The sequence below is a fragment of the Pundamilia nyererei genome, unplaced genomic scaffold (assembly GCF_000239375.1).
Source record: "Pundamilia nyererei isolate P.nyererei 1_Seehausen unplaced genomic scaffold, PunNye1.0 scaffold00124, whole genome shotgun sequence".
NCBI classification, from domain to species: Eukaryota; Metazoa; Chordata; class Actinopteri; order Cichliformes; family Cichlidae; genus Pundamilia; species Pundamilia nyererei.
In genome coordinates, this window is record NW_005187525.1 from 644,872 (window position 1) to 658,799 (window position 13,928).

Sequence of the window (13,928 nt, forward strand, 5' to 3'; positions counted from 1 at the left end):
GTATCTGCTATTCTCCTTTCTGGCTTAATAGTCTGCATTACCTTTCCTCTTATCCAGTTCGAATAAAATCACGATGTCCTCACAGTAGATGCTGAAGTGGACCTCCTGGTGTACATCATAATTTCTTTGTACAGGAGATGGCTGATGGTCACTCCAGACCTAAATATATATTCCTATCCAATCCTACTGATAAACTGCTTTAGAGGGTTGAGGCCTATCCAGAAGTGGGCATCACCTTGGTATGCCCACACTTGATGGTGACCTCTGTGATTGTCTTTGACTTTGTCTTCCAAAGTCCCATTAAGTACACTGTTAGCCTTTTAAAGTGCCAAGCACCCTAGTATCCATAATTAAGTATCCTCTTAATTGCCCCTTGGGGATAAATAAAGTCTTTCTGATTCTGATTCTGATGTGTGCAGCATTCAGGCTTTTTTGGTGTCAATTCAGGCAGTAAACATATCATTGGTGAGATATTTGACTACAAGATAAACAGCCACAAGGAGCAGTACCCTCAGTTGGGAAGGAACAAAGATATTGTGAAGGACCGTCAACCTCCCAGGTCTCTGTTAGAGGGCCTTAGCTAGAAGGATGAAGACCACACACAGGGGGAGTGGAAATGTTTATCATTTTTAATTTTGTAAACATAAATACTGTCTGTACGCATTTGTGTTTTGTATTTACTCAAGTTGTCAGTATTACAATTTGTTTGACCTAAAACATTTAAGTCTCACACATATGCAAAAGAAGGGAGGGAGCAAATACTTTGTCATGTCACTGCGTATATATAGTGCAGCCTTAAACTGGCCATTACATAATGATAGTATAATGGTGTGCGTCTGAAGTCAGTGTTTTTTCAAACCTTCTCAGGAGCGCACTGAAGACAAGAAGAAAGTCTTCCAGATGGCTGCAGGTATCTCTCGTCTTCTATGTTTGCCCCCTTATTGATGACCTTTTTTTGTATGTTTGTCACCCTTAAATGTTTCAGATCATAAAACAAATAAAAATATTAAAAATAAAACACAAGTAAACACAAAATACAGTTTCTAAAGGTGTTTATTTTTAAGGGGAAAAAAATCCAATGTGTGAAAAAGTGATTACCCCCTAAAGCTAATAACGAGTTGGGCCACCCTCAGCAGCAATCACATGTTTGCCATAACTGACAACGAGTCTTTTACAGCACTGTGGAGGAATTTTGGCCCCCTCATCTTTGCATAATCATTGTAATTCAGACACTTTGGAGAGTTTTCGACATGAACCGTCTTTTTAAGGTCATGCCACAGCATCTCAGTCATGTTCAGGTCAGCACTATAACTAGGCCTGTCCAAAGTCTTCATTTTGTTTTTTTCTAAGCCAGGGGTGTCCAACTCCAGACCTCAGGGACCCGTGTCCTGCAGGTTTAGATCTCATACTGGGTCAACACACCTGAATCAAAGGATTAGTTCATCACCTCTGGAGAACTTAAAGGCTGTATCCCAATTCAGGGTCTGCAGCCTTAACGGTCCTCAAGGGCCGCGTACTCAAAGACCGCTAAGGCCGGAAGTGCGAGGCTTGTGAAATGGGACGGTCTAGCCTCCCTCGCGCTGCCCAGGTTGCCTATCAACCGTTATACTAAAAGCGGGAAACGTTTCATACAGCTTTGTTTGACAGAAACGGAGTAGAACATATTTTGTTCATTTGTTTCTACATGAGCTTTGTGTGATGTGATAAGTATCTGAGGCTGAGACCACACGACTGTAAAACATGATTGTTGGGCTTCATTTTTGTACTGAACAGTCATTTTAAGATTAGCTAGTAAATAACAATTAGCTCATGTTATTCATGAGACTAAAGTCATCTCACTGTGGCAATGTAAATATAATATGGCCAATATGATAGTGATTATATTAATCATTATTAGTTATCACAGCAGTGAATGACTCTGTTTCAAATACTGAGCTTCAGTAAAGATTCAAGCTGCATTTATTTATATCATTTATATTTCCTGTCACCTTAAATCTTCACTCAAAGACAGGTTTCTTTGACACTGTATATATAACTGTGTTATATATATGAGAGACAAATATTGTTCTTTTAATATGTTGGCATTACTAAATTTGTCTCAGTGCTGACTTTAAATATCCATAGAATCATCACATTCTCTGTGAGATTAAGCTCAGCTATTGAACGGCGTTTATTTTAAAGTAAAGGCTTTAAAACCAAGTTAGTACAAAGTGTAAAGTAAAGTGTGCGTGTTAGCCCCCATAGGGAAATAGTTCCTCTGCATTTAACCCATTCACCCAGTGAAGCAGTGGGCAGCCACCAATGCAGCGCCCGGGGAGCAGTGTGTAGGGACGGTACCTTGCTCAGGGGTACCTCAGGGTAGCCGTTCAGTGGAGTCGAACCCCCGACCTTCCGATCATGGGGCCACTACTCTACCTACTGAGCTATCCCTGCCCAAACGTCACTAATGTCACATAACTTTGCCGACATGTGGCCAACAGTAATGTTTTAATGTTCTTCGTTATTAAACACTCGCACATAAATAAGTGACATAATATTCAGTACTTACTTTTGAAAGTTTACTCTTCGGCCGGCCCTCTTTTTCTGGCAAAATTATCCACACCCACCGCCACGCTATGCATTCTGGGATATGTTGGGCCACAAAGTCTGCACCGCCACATCCTTAACATTCAGTGAAATGAAGGACGCATTGGAGGGCCGCATTTCGAGCAGCCTTTGAATTGGGACAGCCTTCGTCGCGTTGCTGTGACGTAATCGGTCTTAAAATGCGGCCTTTAAGGCTGCAAACCCTGGATTGGGATACAGCCAAAGACATGTTGAGGAGGTAATTTAGCCATTCAAATCAGCTGCGTTGGATTAAGGACACATCTAAAACCTGCAGGACACCGGCCCTTGAGGTCTGGAGTTGGACACCGCTGTTCTACGCCATGGACTCGCTGCTGGACTTTTCAAAACTTGTTTTGGATCATTTTCCTGCTGCAGGAGTGCAGTTCAGGTTGAGGTCACAATCAGATGGTTGGACATTGTCCTTCAGGATGTTTTGGTAGACAGCAGAAATCATGGTTCCATTTATCACAGCAAGTCCCGAGGCAGCAATAAAGGCCCAGCTGACTGCTGGCCCAACCCATTATTAGGTTAAGGGCTTAACTTTTTCACACAGGGCCATACAGGTATGGATATTTTTTTACCCTTAATAATAAACACCTTCATTTAGAAACTGCATTTTGTGTTTACTTGTGTTATCTTTGTCTAATTTTTAAATTTGTGTGATGATTTGAAACATTTTAGTGTGACAAACATACAAAATCAGGAAGGGCAGACACTTTTTCACACCACTGTATCGCTCTTCTACAGCAAGACTACAGATTCCAGAGGCTGCTGCAGACAAAAAGTCAGATCATGAGGAAAACAACATCGCCAGCCAAGAGTCCTCTAACCACACCCCATCTCCCTGTCAGAATAGCAGCACCACAAACTTTGAATCCCCTGTTCATCGTGGGAATTGCATCCGCACCATCACGAAATCAGTATCTAGAGGAGACCTGAACAGAGGAGGTGTGGCCGGATCTATCAGAAGTCCAGCAGTAACCGTACTGCCCAAACATTGGCTGGAGCACATTCCTAACAGGTCTCACACACTGACATGTTGCTTTAACCAGTCAGGTTTACTTTAGGGGACCTCTTAAAGGCTGAATATAGTGAAACTGTGTTATAAATTTCCTGTATCATATATTCACTGTGAAATTATAGCCAGGAGCGATGCCTAATGATATGTTTTGATAAAGTCTCAGTCTAGTTTGCCAATGGAAGAACTCAGACTTGCTCAAACCTGGTAAAACATATACAGCCTGTTGAGAAAGTTTCTTTTTAATGTCCACTTTAAAATATTGGTAACGAAAAAAACGTAAATTAAAAATGATCAAGCAATTCAAATAGTTTCTTTTATACATATTTAAAAGATTAACTGTTATTTCTAACTTATGACATTTCAGAAGTGAACTTCTCTCATGCTGCCCATTATGTAAATCTGTAATCTGTATAGATTTCACTATAATCTAAAAAAATAGGTCTATAATTTTTCATGCAAAGACATAAAACATTAAGTCATGACTATGGCATCCTGCTAGTATGTGTCTCTGCCTCTTCCACATCCCCTAAAGTCAGCTTATTAACATGTATATAGAGATACTATTAATAATATGTATATATCAGGCCCCAAAGTATTTGGACATTGACACAATTCTTTTATAGTTTTGCCTCTGTACACCATAGTAGTGAATTTCAAATTATTTCAAAGCTTAACTGTATTTTAAATATGAGGGCCAAAGACAGGAGACTATCACTGGGCCGAAAAAACAAAATACAAATATTAGAAAGAACTCCAAAAGTTTAGGGGTGGTCAAATCAACACTTTGGTACAATCAAATAAGAATGAAGGCACTCACAACACCAAGAAACTTGAAAGGCCACAGGAAGACAATGAAAGTGAACAATGACAAAATGATTTCCATGGTTTAGAAAAACAAAAGCATAACATCTAGCTAAGTCAAGAACACTCTCAAGGCAAGAGACACCAAAATTAAAGAGGGTTTACAACAAGGTGCAAGCCACTGGTTACACCAGAACAAGAGGGCCAGGACTTCTCCAGAAAACATCTAACAGAGTGAACATATTTCTGAAAAAAATATGTTTGACAGATAAACAAGATTAACTAGTACCAAAATGACGAGAAGAGAAATGTGTGGCAGAGAAAAGGAACAGCTCGTGATCCACAAGATGCTAAATTATCTGTCAAACATGGTAGAGACAAAGTTTGTATTGTGGCAAAGGGAACCGAGTTATACTACGACGAAACTGATCGTCCATGGGTTCCAGGCTTTAGTCAATCATTGACTACAAACAGCTGCCAATCAAATGCCTCTTGATTTTGATATAACAAGGATTAAACATTCAGCCCTAATTTGCAGCTAAATAATCCTTAATCAGCATTTTATCAGGGGGCAGAGATATGTAAAGACGCTATCATTTTCCCCTGTTCGACAACACTAGTGTTCTGTGGAGAGCACTGACATTTGTAATCCATGGAAAACAACGAAATGTAATCTGCTGTAACACAAAAGCTGATTGTTATTGTTGTCCTTTTTCATTATAGGCCTCCACCTTTTCTTGGTGGTCCTAGTGGTACCTGCAGATCCAAGTCCTACCATCACATGGTATACAATTCTCCACCTCACTGTTCTGACAGCATTCACTCTGACCCCTTGTGCAGGAAGACTGTACATTCTGTTCATCCAGTTGAAGCTGCTGGGATCATTACTGCACAGAGTTATAGAGGACGCCGTGGTCACACCACCCGCTATGTGATTGTCAATGAGCATGAACCCAGGAAAAAGTTGCTGCGCTCAGCCACACGGATCCCACGCCATTATTTCATGGAGGAACCCACAGAGATCATGGAACTGTACCCACGTAATGTCAGACGCTACACACCACGCAATGCTCACAGTAAACCACGTCCTTACCAGTCCCACGCATCACAGCAACATCCAAGTGAAGAGGATGAGGAGGAAGACCAAGGGAAAGGCAGGAGAAAGATGTCACTAGGGAAAACTCATCGGGCCCGCTCACCGTCTAACCTCCAACAGCCAGCACATTTCTACATTGGTGACCGTCTAGAAACCTACATAACTATATCTAAAGAAAACCACACAGCTCAAGGAAGATATGGGGCTCAAGACGTAGATGAAGAGGAGAATGGAGTAGGAGAAATAGCCTGTGGAGATGAAGAGTCACACTCTGAGTCACAGGCTAATGTGAGAGTAGTTGACCCTCTTCTTCTGCAAACCAGATGTCACATTCATTCCCCGAGAAGACAGTATCTGTCTCAAACTCGGGCCAGGCATGTTGAGCCTCATGTGAAGTCCAAGACAAAGCAAAAGCTGGAGAATGTGCAGACTGAGTCCGACTCAGCTTCCCTGGCCTCTAGCAGTGACCAGCAGAATAGCAGCAATGACCAGTATATTCAGGTTATCCACAACAAGGAGCGCTATTTGAAGTCTGGAGCCAGGCAAGGACAAATGGCCAAAAAGAAATCCAAAACCAGCTTTGATCTAAAAATCACTGAATCTAATGATCTGGTCTGCTCCAATGTTTGAAATGTTGGTTTCTGTTAAATAATATATGTAGCATTAGGCATTAACTGACACTCTGCACTGAAAGCACACAAAAATGTCATTTCCTTTCTGTGTTTGTGTGATTCCATATCCTTTTGATGCTGTTAAATAATTGCACTAGCTATTGTGGAAGTGCAAAGAACAATAGAAGAATGTGTCTACTTGTGTAACATCAGCAATAAAAACATAAACAACTTAAATAATTACATTTGGTTGCCTTTTATTATAGATGGATAGATAAACATGTATCCGAGCTGACTAAAAATACCCAGCTTAATTTGCTGTAATCACGGAAGAGGGTGTTCACGGGTGCGTGTGAAGCTGGAGAAATTTCTATGAGGACTGAGGAACTTCAAAATATGATAGATGTGAGCTTGCGCTCCCTAAATCAAAAGTATATCACTTTATTAAAAGCCACTGGGCTTTTTATTATGGGAATACTGGAATCGCGTTTTCTAAAAGTTCACTGAAATCTATTTGTTAACGTTTAATGAATGAATGAAAAGTAATTAAATAAGGTTTAAAGGTGTTTTGTTTTGAAAGCTACCGGAAGTTTATTGTTTTTGATGACGCGATATCTCAGTAACTGATTCCGGTGCTTTGTTTGTACTTTGGGGAAATTAATTGTGCAAAATTACAAATTTGATGCTTTGAATCAGGCAGGGACAAAAGTCACACCACCCCAAGCCAATGGAAGATAGTTGCTCCGCGATGCGGCCGCTGCGCAGCTCGTCTCATTCATTCTGGCTAACGCTAGCTTTGTAGCGGTGGTCCACACTAACCTGACCAGGGTTTGCGTTTCTAGCCTTCGTTAGGTACTTTTAGCCGCTGGACCTGACTTGTATTGTTAAGATCCAGCGTGACTTCAGTTTTGTGTTTCCCGTCAGCTATTTAATCAGTCTCCTTTGGATTAGGTGAGCAACATTAATTGTTATTCCCAAAAATGGATTTTGAACATAAAGCGAAAGCAGTGGCCGACTGCTTGATGAGCTACAGGAAGGATGAGTCTGGATGGAAAGTCTGCAAGAAATCGGTAAATGTTTCTTACATCCTCATATGAGCTCAACACTATTTCCCTACATTTTCCAGATACATGCTGTTCTCTGGTCTAGTGGGTTAACTGACGTGGCCCGCGTCGGTAGTTCATAGTTCACAAACGTTAGTTTGGGATTTCTAACTTGAAAGCTTCGCTAATAACATTTTGCATCCCACTCATTCACCACAGAGAAGTAAAACGTGTGTTTCACCACTGACTAGGATACATATTGGTGGTTTGTCAGTACCGGAGTCCGGACTTTCCGTACTCGTACAGGTCAGCTGTTCACACAGGTAGGTTTATAGTATGGAAGCGTTCCTACTGCAGCGCTCCTCTGGATTAATCTGTACTGAGTCCCAATCCTCTGAACCCTTTGCACAGTACTCTGTGAATTTTATTTCTTATATCGATTCTCCTTCAGCCTCATTTATCTGAATTGCCTCGCTGTTCTCAGAGACGCAATTTAGTTTGCATTGAATTTTTGAGTCTCTATTTCACATTCTCTCGTCACAATGCTGGTTTTCACTGAAGTGAACTACCTGCATCTCTGTACAGAAGTTACAGTGCATTGTTAGATCATCCTGCAATTGCGACATGACAGTAATTTGCCTCACATAGTAAATCTGGCCCATATCTATAAAATGAGATCAATCTTATTTTCTCATATTTTTCTTTTGTCATTTAGTGGAACTTCTTTCCTCCTCCCTGCTAAGAGTTTCTGTAACTGCAGTGAAATCCCCTCCATCCATCACTGATCCCAGCTGACTTGTACTGGAGTAAAAAATAAATCCTAAGACTAAAACTACATTAAAGTGCGTTACCAATGAACACTGATTATACAGAACGTTAAGCACATTTTTATCAGTGAATGTAAATCATAATCTTCAGCTGATGGAGAAACAACTCAACAAGCAGTTTTTATTCCACCAACGTGATGTTCAGAGTTCAGCTGTGACTTTAACAAACTGTTGTTAAAAACTCTAAATATATCAGGAATTTATGCAATGAATTATGGGACACTGTTCTCTCCCACCTTTTCATAAAGGATGGTCCAGCGTACCCTCTGCTAATGGAAGCATTGAAACTCCTTTCTTTATTATTTGGAGAATTGGAACAGCTCTTGTTAAGGCTGCCACACAGATACTTCCAGGTCACATCTCTCAGTTAGGAGCCTGCCGAATCAAAATGAATTCTGTTTTCTGGCAGGCGGTGACATTCTACTTTATTTAACAAAAATTCAAAAGAAAAAAACAGGAATACAGAGGAAGTCCAGATGTCATGGTTTCCTAGTAGCAGGCGATTCATGCACATCCATTTAAGGTTTTGTAAGTGAGTTGTTACTTCTATTTTTAGACATTTGTATAAAAGTAAAAAATTGAGGTTAAATGATCACAATTCAGGTTTGGATTTACACATCTGTCAAATTGCTTCGTATTTGTATGTGGATTGGAATTTGTGAGTCCTCAAAAGTTAGATAGAAATCACTGTACACTGTACAGTGCATGACTATAGGTCAGGAGCAGGTCATCTGTTAATCGAAAGCTTGGCAGTTCGATACCTGGCTGCTCCAAGGTGCATGCCAAATATCCTTGGACAAGATACTAACCCCAAATTCTCTGATGCACATCGATGTGTGAATGTGCGTGAATGTTAGATAGAAAGTTGTTAAATATAGAAAAAAGAGAAAACATGCTACATAAGAACCAGTCCATTTATCATGCGTAAATCTTACATGTATGCAATCTCTCTGCTAGGAGAGACCTGGCAGATTGCTAGCAGTCTCTGGTGGGTAAGTCTACTGGTAGAAATTCATCATCATCTGCAGGGTTTATTTAAGCTGATGCTAGCTGAGAGCAGAAAACGTTTAACTTAGTGATGAATTCAGATGACAAACTTCATCATTAGTTATTAAGCTCATATCAGTGTTAGCCTGCTGTTATCCAAGAAGAGTGGGATCAACATCAAAGTGTTCCACACTACCTGGTTTATCCGTATTCAAATATACAGAGATTCGTTTGCATATACCTAGTTCAGAGGATGAGCCACAGGGATATTCAACCGTAGTGTTCCCCCATCTGCAGCTACGCGCTGACTGAAGAACATTAACCTTTAGAGGTTAATGTATTTGTAGGGTTTGTAACTTGTAAATCTATGTTTTCTAATAGAGGGTTGATGAACTAGTCTGTTTATTTAGAAAATGAAACGGGAACAGAGTGGAAGCCCAGATGTCACAGTTTTCCTATGGGACTTGAACATAACATACATTTGTGGATCTCATGTATTTTAGACACATGTATGCACAAGAAGCTTTTAAAAAGAAAAATGATTCGATTTGTGCAACTCCAATTAAAAAAGTTGCACGCAGGTGATCGCTGTTTATTTTAAATGTGTGCATCAAGTTTGGATGGATTGTAAAATTGTAAAATTGTTTTTTTTTGTATGTGAATTGAAGCACACATTTGTGTGTACCCAAAGGTCACACACAAATCACTGTGCACACTTGTAAATCTTACACACTTGTGTGTCATATACATGTGTAACTCTTTTCATGCAAATTTCTCTGCAAAGGTTTTCAACAGACCTGACACGGTCCAGTATAACCAAATGCTGTTCACAGTTATTGTTCCGTTTTCTTTGGCAGAACGATGTCATTGTGTCGTGGCGACCCTCGTCTGAGTTCCCGGGGAATCTGTGAGGAATCTTTTTTTCACTTCTTTTGCACTATTGGTTTCCTGAAGTATTAAGCACACATCAAATATACAGATTAGTGCTTTTCTGGAGAAAACATTGCTGTGCAGGTGCAAGAATAAAAACAGACATAAGGATAATAGTGACTTCTTAAACATGTCAAAGCAGAAATGCCTCAGAAAAACGTTTGTGCTTGTTGGGGTTCCTGGAATATTGGTTTTTTGCACTTCTTTTCATCAGTAATTGTAATCATACATTTATCTGTGGAGGATTTTATTCAACTTCTAGTTTAACTCAGAAAAAAAAATAGAGTAGTGTGTGTTCTTGACTTTAAAGTGCAGGTATCAAAGGGGAATCTACCAGTTCATGGTGGAAATTCCCTTTTCAGTGCAGCTGGCCAAACGATAAGGAACCCACTTACTGGTTAAGAGACACAGACAGTGGACAGCATATACTCAGTTTCTTAAGATAAAACTAACTCATTGTTACTGCCAGGGGCAGCACAAAAGTGACCCTCTGAGACTGATTTTTAGTTTTAGTGTTCTTATTTTCCACCAAGTTATCAGTTATGTTACTAGTTAGCTAACAGAAACCAGTGCAAGTCTGTTGACTGCAACCAGCCAACAAACCCAATGATGTCACATTCTGTTCTGCCACAAGATGGCGTTAAGTGATTCAAGTTTTTAAAGCACGTTTATTTCTTAAGTCCAGCTACATAGACAAGTTTTACATCTGTGTCTGTTTTTGAGGGCAGAGCTAGGACCTGGCGTGCACATATGTGGATCACATCACATTTTGGGTTGTCTAGACCAAAATACAAAGTTTTGCTCTGGGGCCTGATATCCACGCACGAGGACATAAAACTACCACTGTTCTTTTGAAATTTAAAGCGAATGTCCTCATATGTGGATCTCATCTTTCTCAGAAACAAATATTAAAAAAAGCCATAACATCAAATTCTTTGTTTTTACATTCATCAGGTCCCAAAGAGAAATGAAAAACGAAATGAAAGAGTTTGGGTCTTAGGAGCTTAAATATGTGTAGAATATAAATTATTTCATTACACTGGCCTCATAATGAAAGCTTGTAAAGTTACAGCAGATCATTATTACTTATCCTAATGTCTGATGACGATATGAACCTAAAAATTGGCATATAGCTGAACTGCATTGCATAAATCAGAGTGTATTATTATGCTGAGTTCTTTTATTCGTGTAGCACAAGTGTACAACAACAGTTGTTTCAATGTTCTTTACAACATAAAGTAAAGACCCTACAAAATGATCCAATAATCCTCTTTTAGCCAGAAACTGGTTACAGTGGGAGGAAAAACTGCACTCAGGAAAGACACTGAGGGTAAAAATGGGCTGCTCTCTGATTAGATATCTTTTTTTTAAATTGATCATTTCATAGCTCCTATTTAAAGGAATCAGTTTGGAGCCATTGCAGTTTTCAGAAAAGCTAGTGAGTCTACTTTACATACTTAAATGCAGAGCTTTAATAATGCTCAGTGCATCACCTGCATGCGAATGTTTTTGCAAGTGGCATTTCTAACAGAATGTTTTGCTTCTGTTATCTGTGTGCGTAGGTCAAATTGTTTTCTTATACAACAGTGTGGTAGTCCTGCCTTCATAATCTTCTCTCCTCACTATGTGCCATTATCTGATTACACTGGCAGTTATAAGGGTGACGGGATTGTCAACGGCACTCCTGAAAAAGTGTGGGAATGTCTTAAACCGGTGCCCAATGGACTCAGAGTCAAATGGGACAACAATGTCAAAAGGTTTGAGGTTCTGGAACAAATTACAGAGGTGTGTTATTTTTTGTCTCCTTTCTGTTCAAACAATGTTTTGTGATTATTTTCATTATTATTATTTATTTAACCATAGAGTTTTCATGTACACTGGGGGAAATACTTATTTGATCCCAAGCTGAAGTTTGCACAAAAACAAATGTTTTTTGTTTTTTTCAATTTACAGTAGTTTTCTTTAATAACAAGAGACTGAATATCAACCAAAAATCCAGAAAAACACATCACATAAAGGTTATAAATTGATTTGCATGCCTTTGAATTTCACTGAGATAAGTATTTGATCAATCAGAATTCAGTCTCCCACAGATTAGTCATCCAACAACATACTACTGATCTCAACGTGTTGATGAAATGAGATCGATGAAAATGACACCTGCTGGTGCAAATATTTGGAAATGGAAGAAATATAAAATGACAACCAGTCTCTCTTAGTCGGGAGTCCAAGATCTTGCCTCATGGGTAAATCATGAGAAAGGTGCTGGACCAGTTCACAGCTACATGGGAGAAACTTGTTAATGATTAAGACAGATTAGGGGACCATGACATCAAGAACAGCATTGTTCGCATTATGCTTTGGGACTGTTTTTCTGCTAAGGGTACAGGACAGTTTGACTGTATTGAGGGGCCAATGGACAGGTCTGTGTACCATAAAATGAGTCATCCAGAATGACGGTGATCCAAAACATACTGCAATGGCAATAAAGGAGCGACTTAACACAAAACGCACTTGGTCATAGATTGGCTCAGCCAGTCTCCAGACCCGTTTTCATATAGAAAGTCTGGAACGAGTTGAAACTTCAAATTTAGAGAGTTTCTAGAGGAGTGGGCCAAAGCCCGTCCTGAGATGCATGCAAACCTGGCAACCAGGAAGAGTTTCACTACAAAGTCGTGTTTGCTTGGATCAAATACTTTTTCCCCTCAATAACAAGCAGATCAGTTTCCAACTTTTATGTAATGTGTTGTTTCTCTGCATTTCTGAGTAACTATTCTGTCTCTCTCTTCATTAAAATGAAACCACCAGAAAAATTAGGAACTGTTCATTTCTTTGTGAATAAACTTATAAATGCAGTTGGGATCAAATCATTTTTTGCCCCACTGTAGTTTTTCCCTCACGTTCTTTAAAGTTCCATCAAGTCATTCAATTTTTAATTTTATTTAAAGCTGCATCAGTTTTTTGTGTTTTGTTTTGTTTTTGCTTTCCTCAAAACTATTTGGAAATCTTATATTAACCAGCATCTATTAATAAGTAGTATGAATGAAAGCACTTCTCACATCTCTTGTCATGGTTACGTGTTTGTCTGTTAATGAAAACTGATAAATTGGACCAATTAGGAAAAGTCACTTACTTTATTTTAAAATGAAATTCTTGCCTGGTGCAGTTTTAAGTGCTTATGCGCTTCACTTGTTCCACATTTGCTCACATTACAGCCGCACTCCACAATGGCTTAAATGTATTTTTACCTCAGAGTTCTACACACAACACCCCATAATGATGAAATGTAAAAAAAATAAAATAAAAATGTTTGCTTGAAATTCTTGCAAGTTTATTAAAAATAGAAAAACAAAAGTAACTTAACAGTCTTTGCCATGACAGGTACAACTGAGCTCGGGTGCATCCTGTTCCCACTGATCATTTTTTAGATCTCCACCTGTGACATGTTCAGTTAATTGGACGTGATTTGGAAAGGAACACATCTATCTAAGATCCTCTGGCAGTCTATGTCAGAGCACAAACCGAGTCATAAAATCCAAGGAATTGTCTGTAGACCTTCAAGACAGGATTGTATGAAGGCACAGATCTGGAGAAGCGTACAGGAAGAAATCTGCAGCATTGAAAGTCCCAGTGAGCACAGTGATTTTCATCATCTGTACATGGAAGAACTTTGGGACCACCAGTTATCTTCCTAGAGCAATCTGATCCTTAGTCAAGGAGGTGACAGTCCACTCACTCCAGCATTGCTATGTGGAGAGAGAATGAAAGCCACTTGTTTGTAAAAGGCATATGACAGCTGGAGTTTGCCAAAAGGCACCTGAAAGACTCGGATTAGAGAAACAAGATTCTCTGATACGATGAAACAAAGATTTAACTCTTTGGTCTGAATGCTAAATGTCATATCTGGAGGAAACATGGCACGCTCATCACCCGGTCAACCGTCAAGAGACAGGTGGGACTGAAAGATATTGAAGTGCTCCTGGTTTACCTCTCATTCGAGCCCCG

The 13,928-nt window shown here is 39.5% G+C and overlaps 2 protein-coding genes across 2 annotated transcripts in view; both read left to right on the forward strand.

The window, feature by feature from the left end:
* tmc3 (transmembrane channel like 3) overlaps window positions 1-6,189 on the forward strand; it is a 42,272-nt gene extending 36,083 nt beyond the window's left edge. The window contains exons 18-20 of the mRNA XM_005742888.1: window positions 843-910; window positions 3,355-3,628; window positions 5,153-6,189. Of these exons, the coding sequence (XP_005742945.1) occupies window positions 843-910; window positions 3,355-3,628; window positions 5,153-6,155 (1,345 nt within the window). The 3' untranslated portion in view covers window positions 6,156-6,189. The remainder of the gene's footprint in view (window positions 1-842; window positions 911-3,354; window positions 3,629-5,152) is intronic.
* A 555-nt stretch (window positions 6,190-6,744) lies between these two features.
* Window positions 6,745-13,928, forward strand: part of stard5 (StAR related lipid transfer domain containing 5) — a 15,957-nt gene continuing 8,773 nt past the window's right edge. Inside the window, exons 1-3 of the mRNA XM_005742848.1 lie at window positions 6,745-7,206; window positions 9,851-9,900; window positions 11,576-11,708. Coding sequence (XP_005742905.1) covers window positions 7,117-7,206; window positions 9,851-9,900; window positions 11,576-11,708 — 273 coding nt within the window. The 5' untranslated portion in view covers window positions 6,745-7,116. The remainder of the gene's footprint in view (window positions 7,207-9,850; window positions 9,901-11,575; window positions 11,709-13,928) is intronic.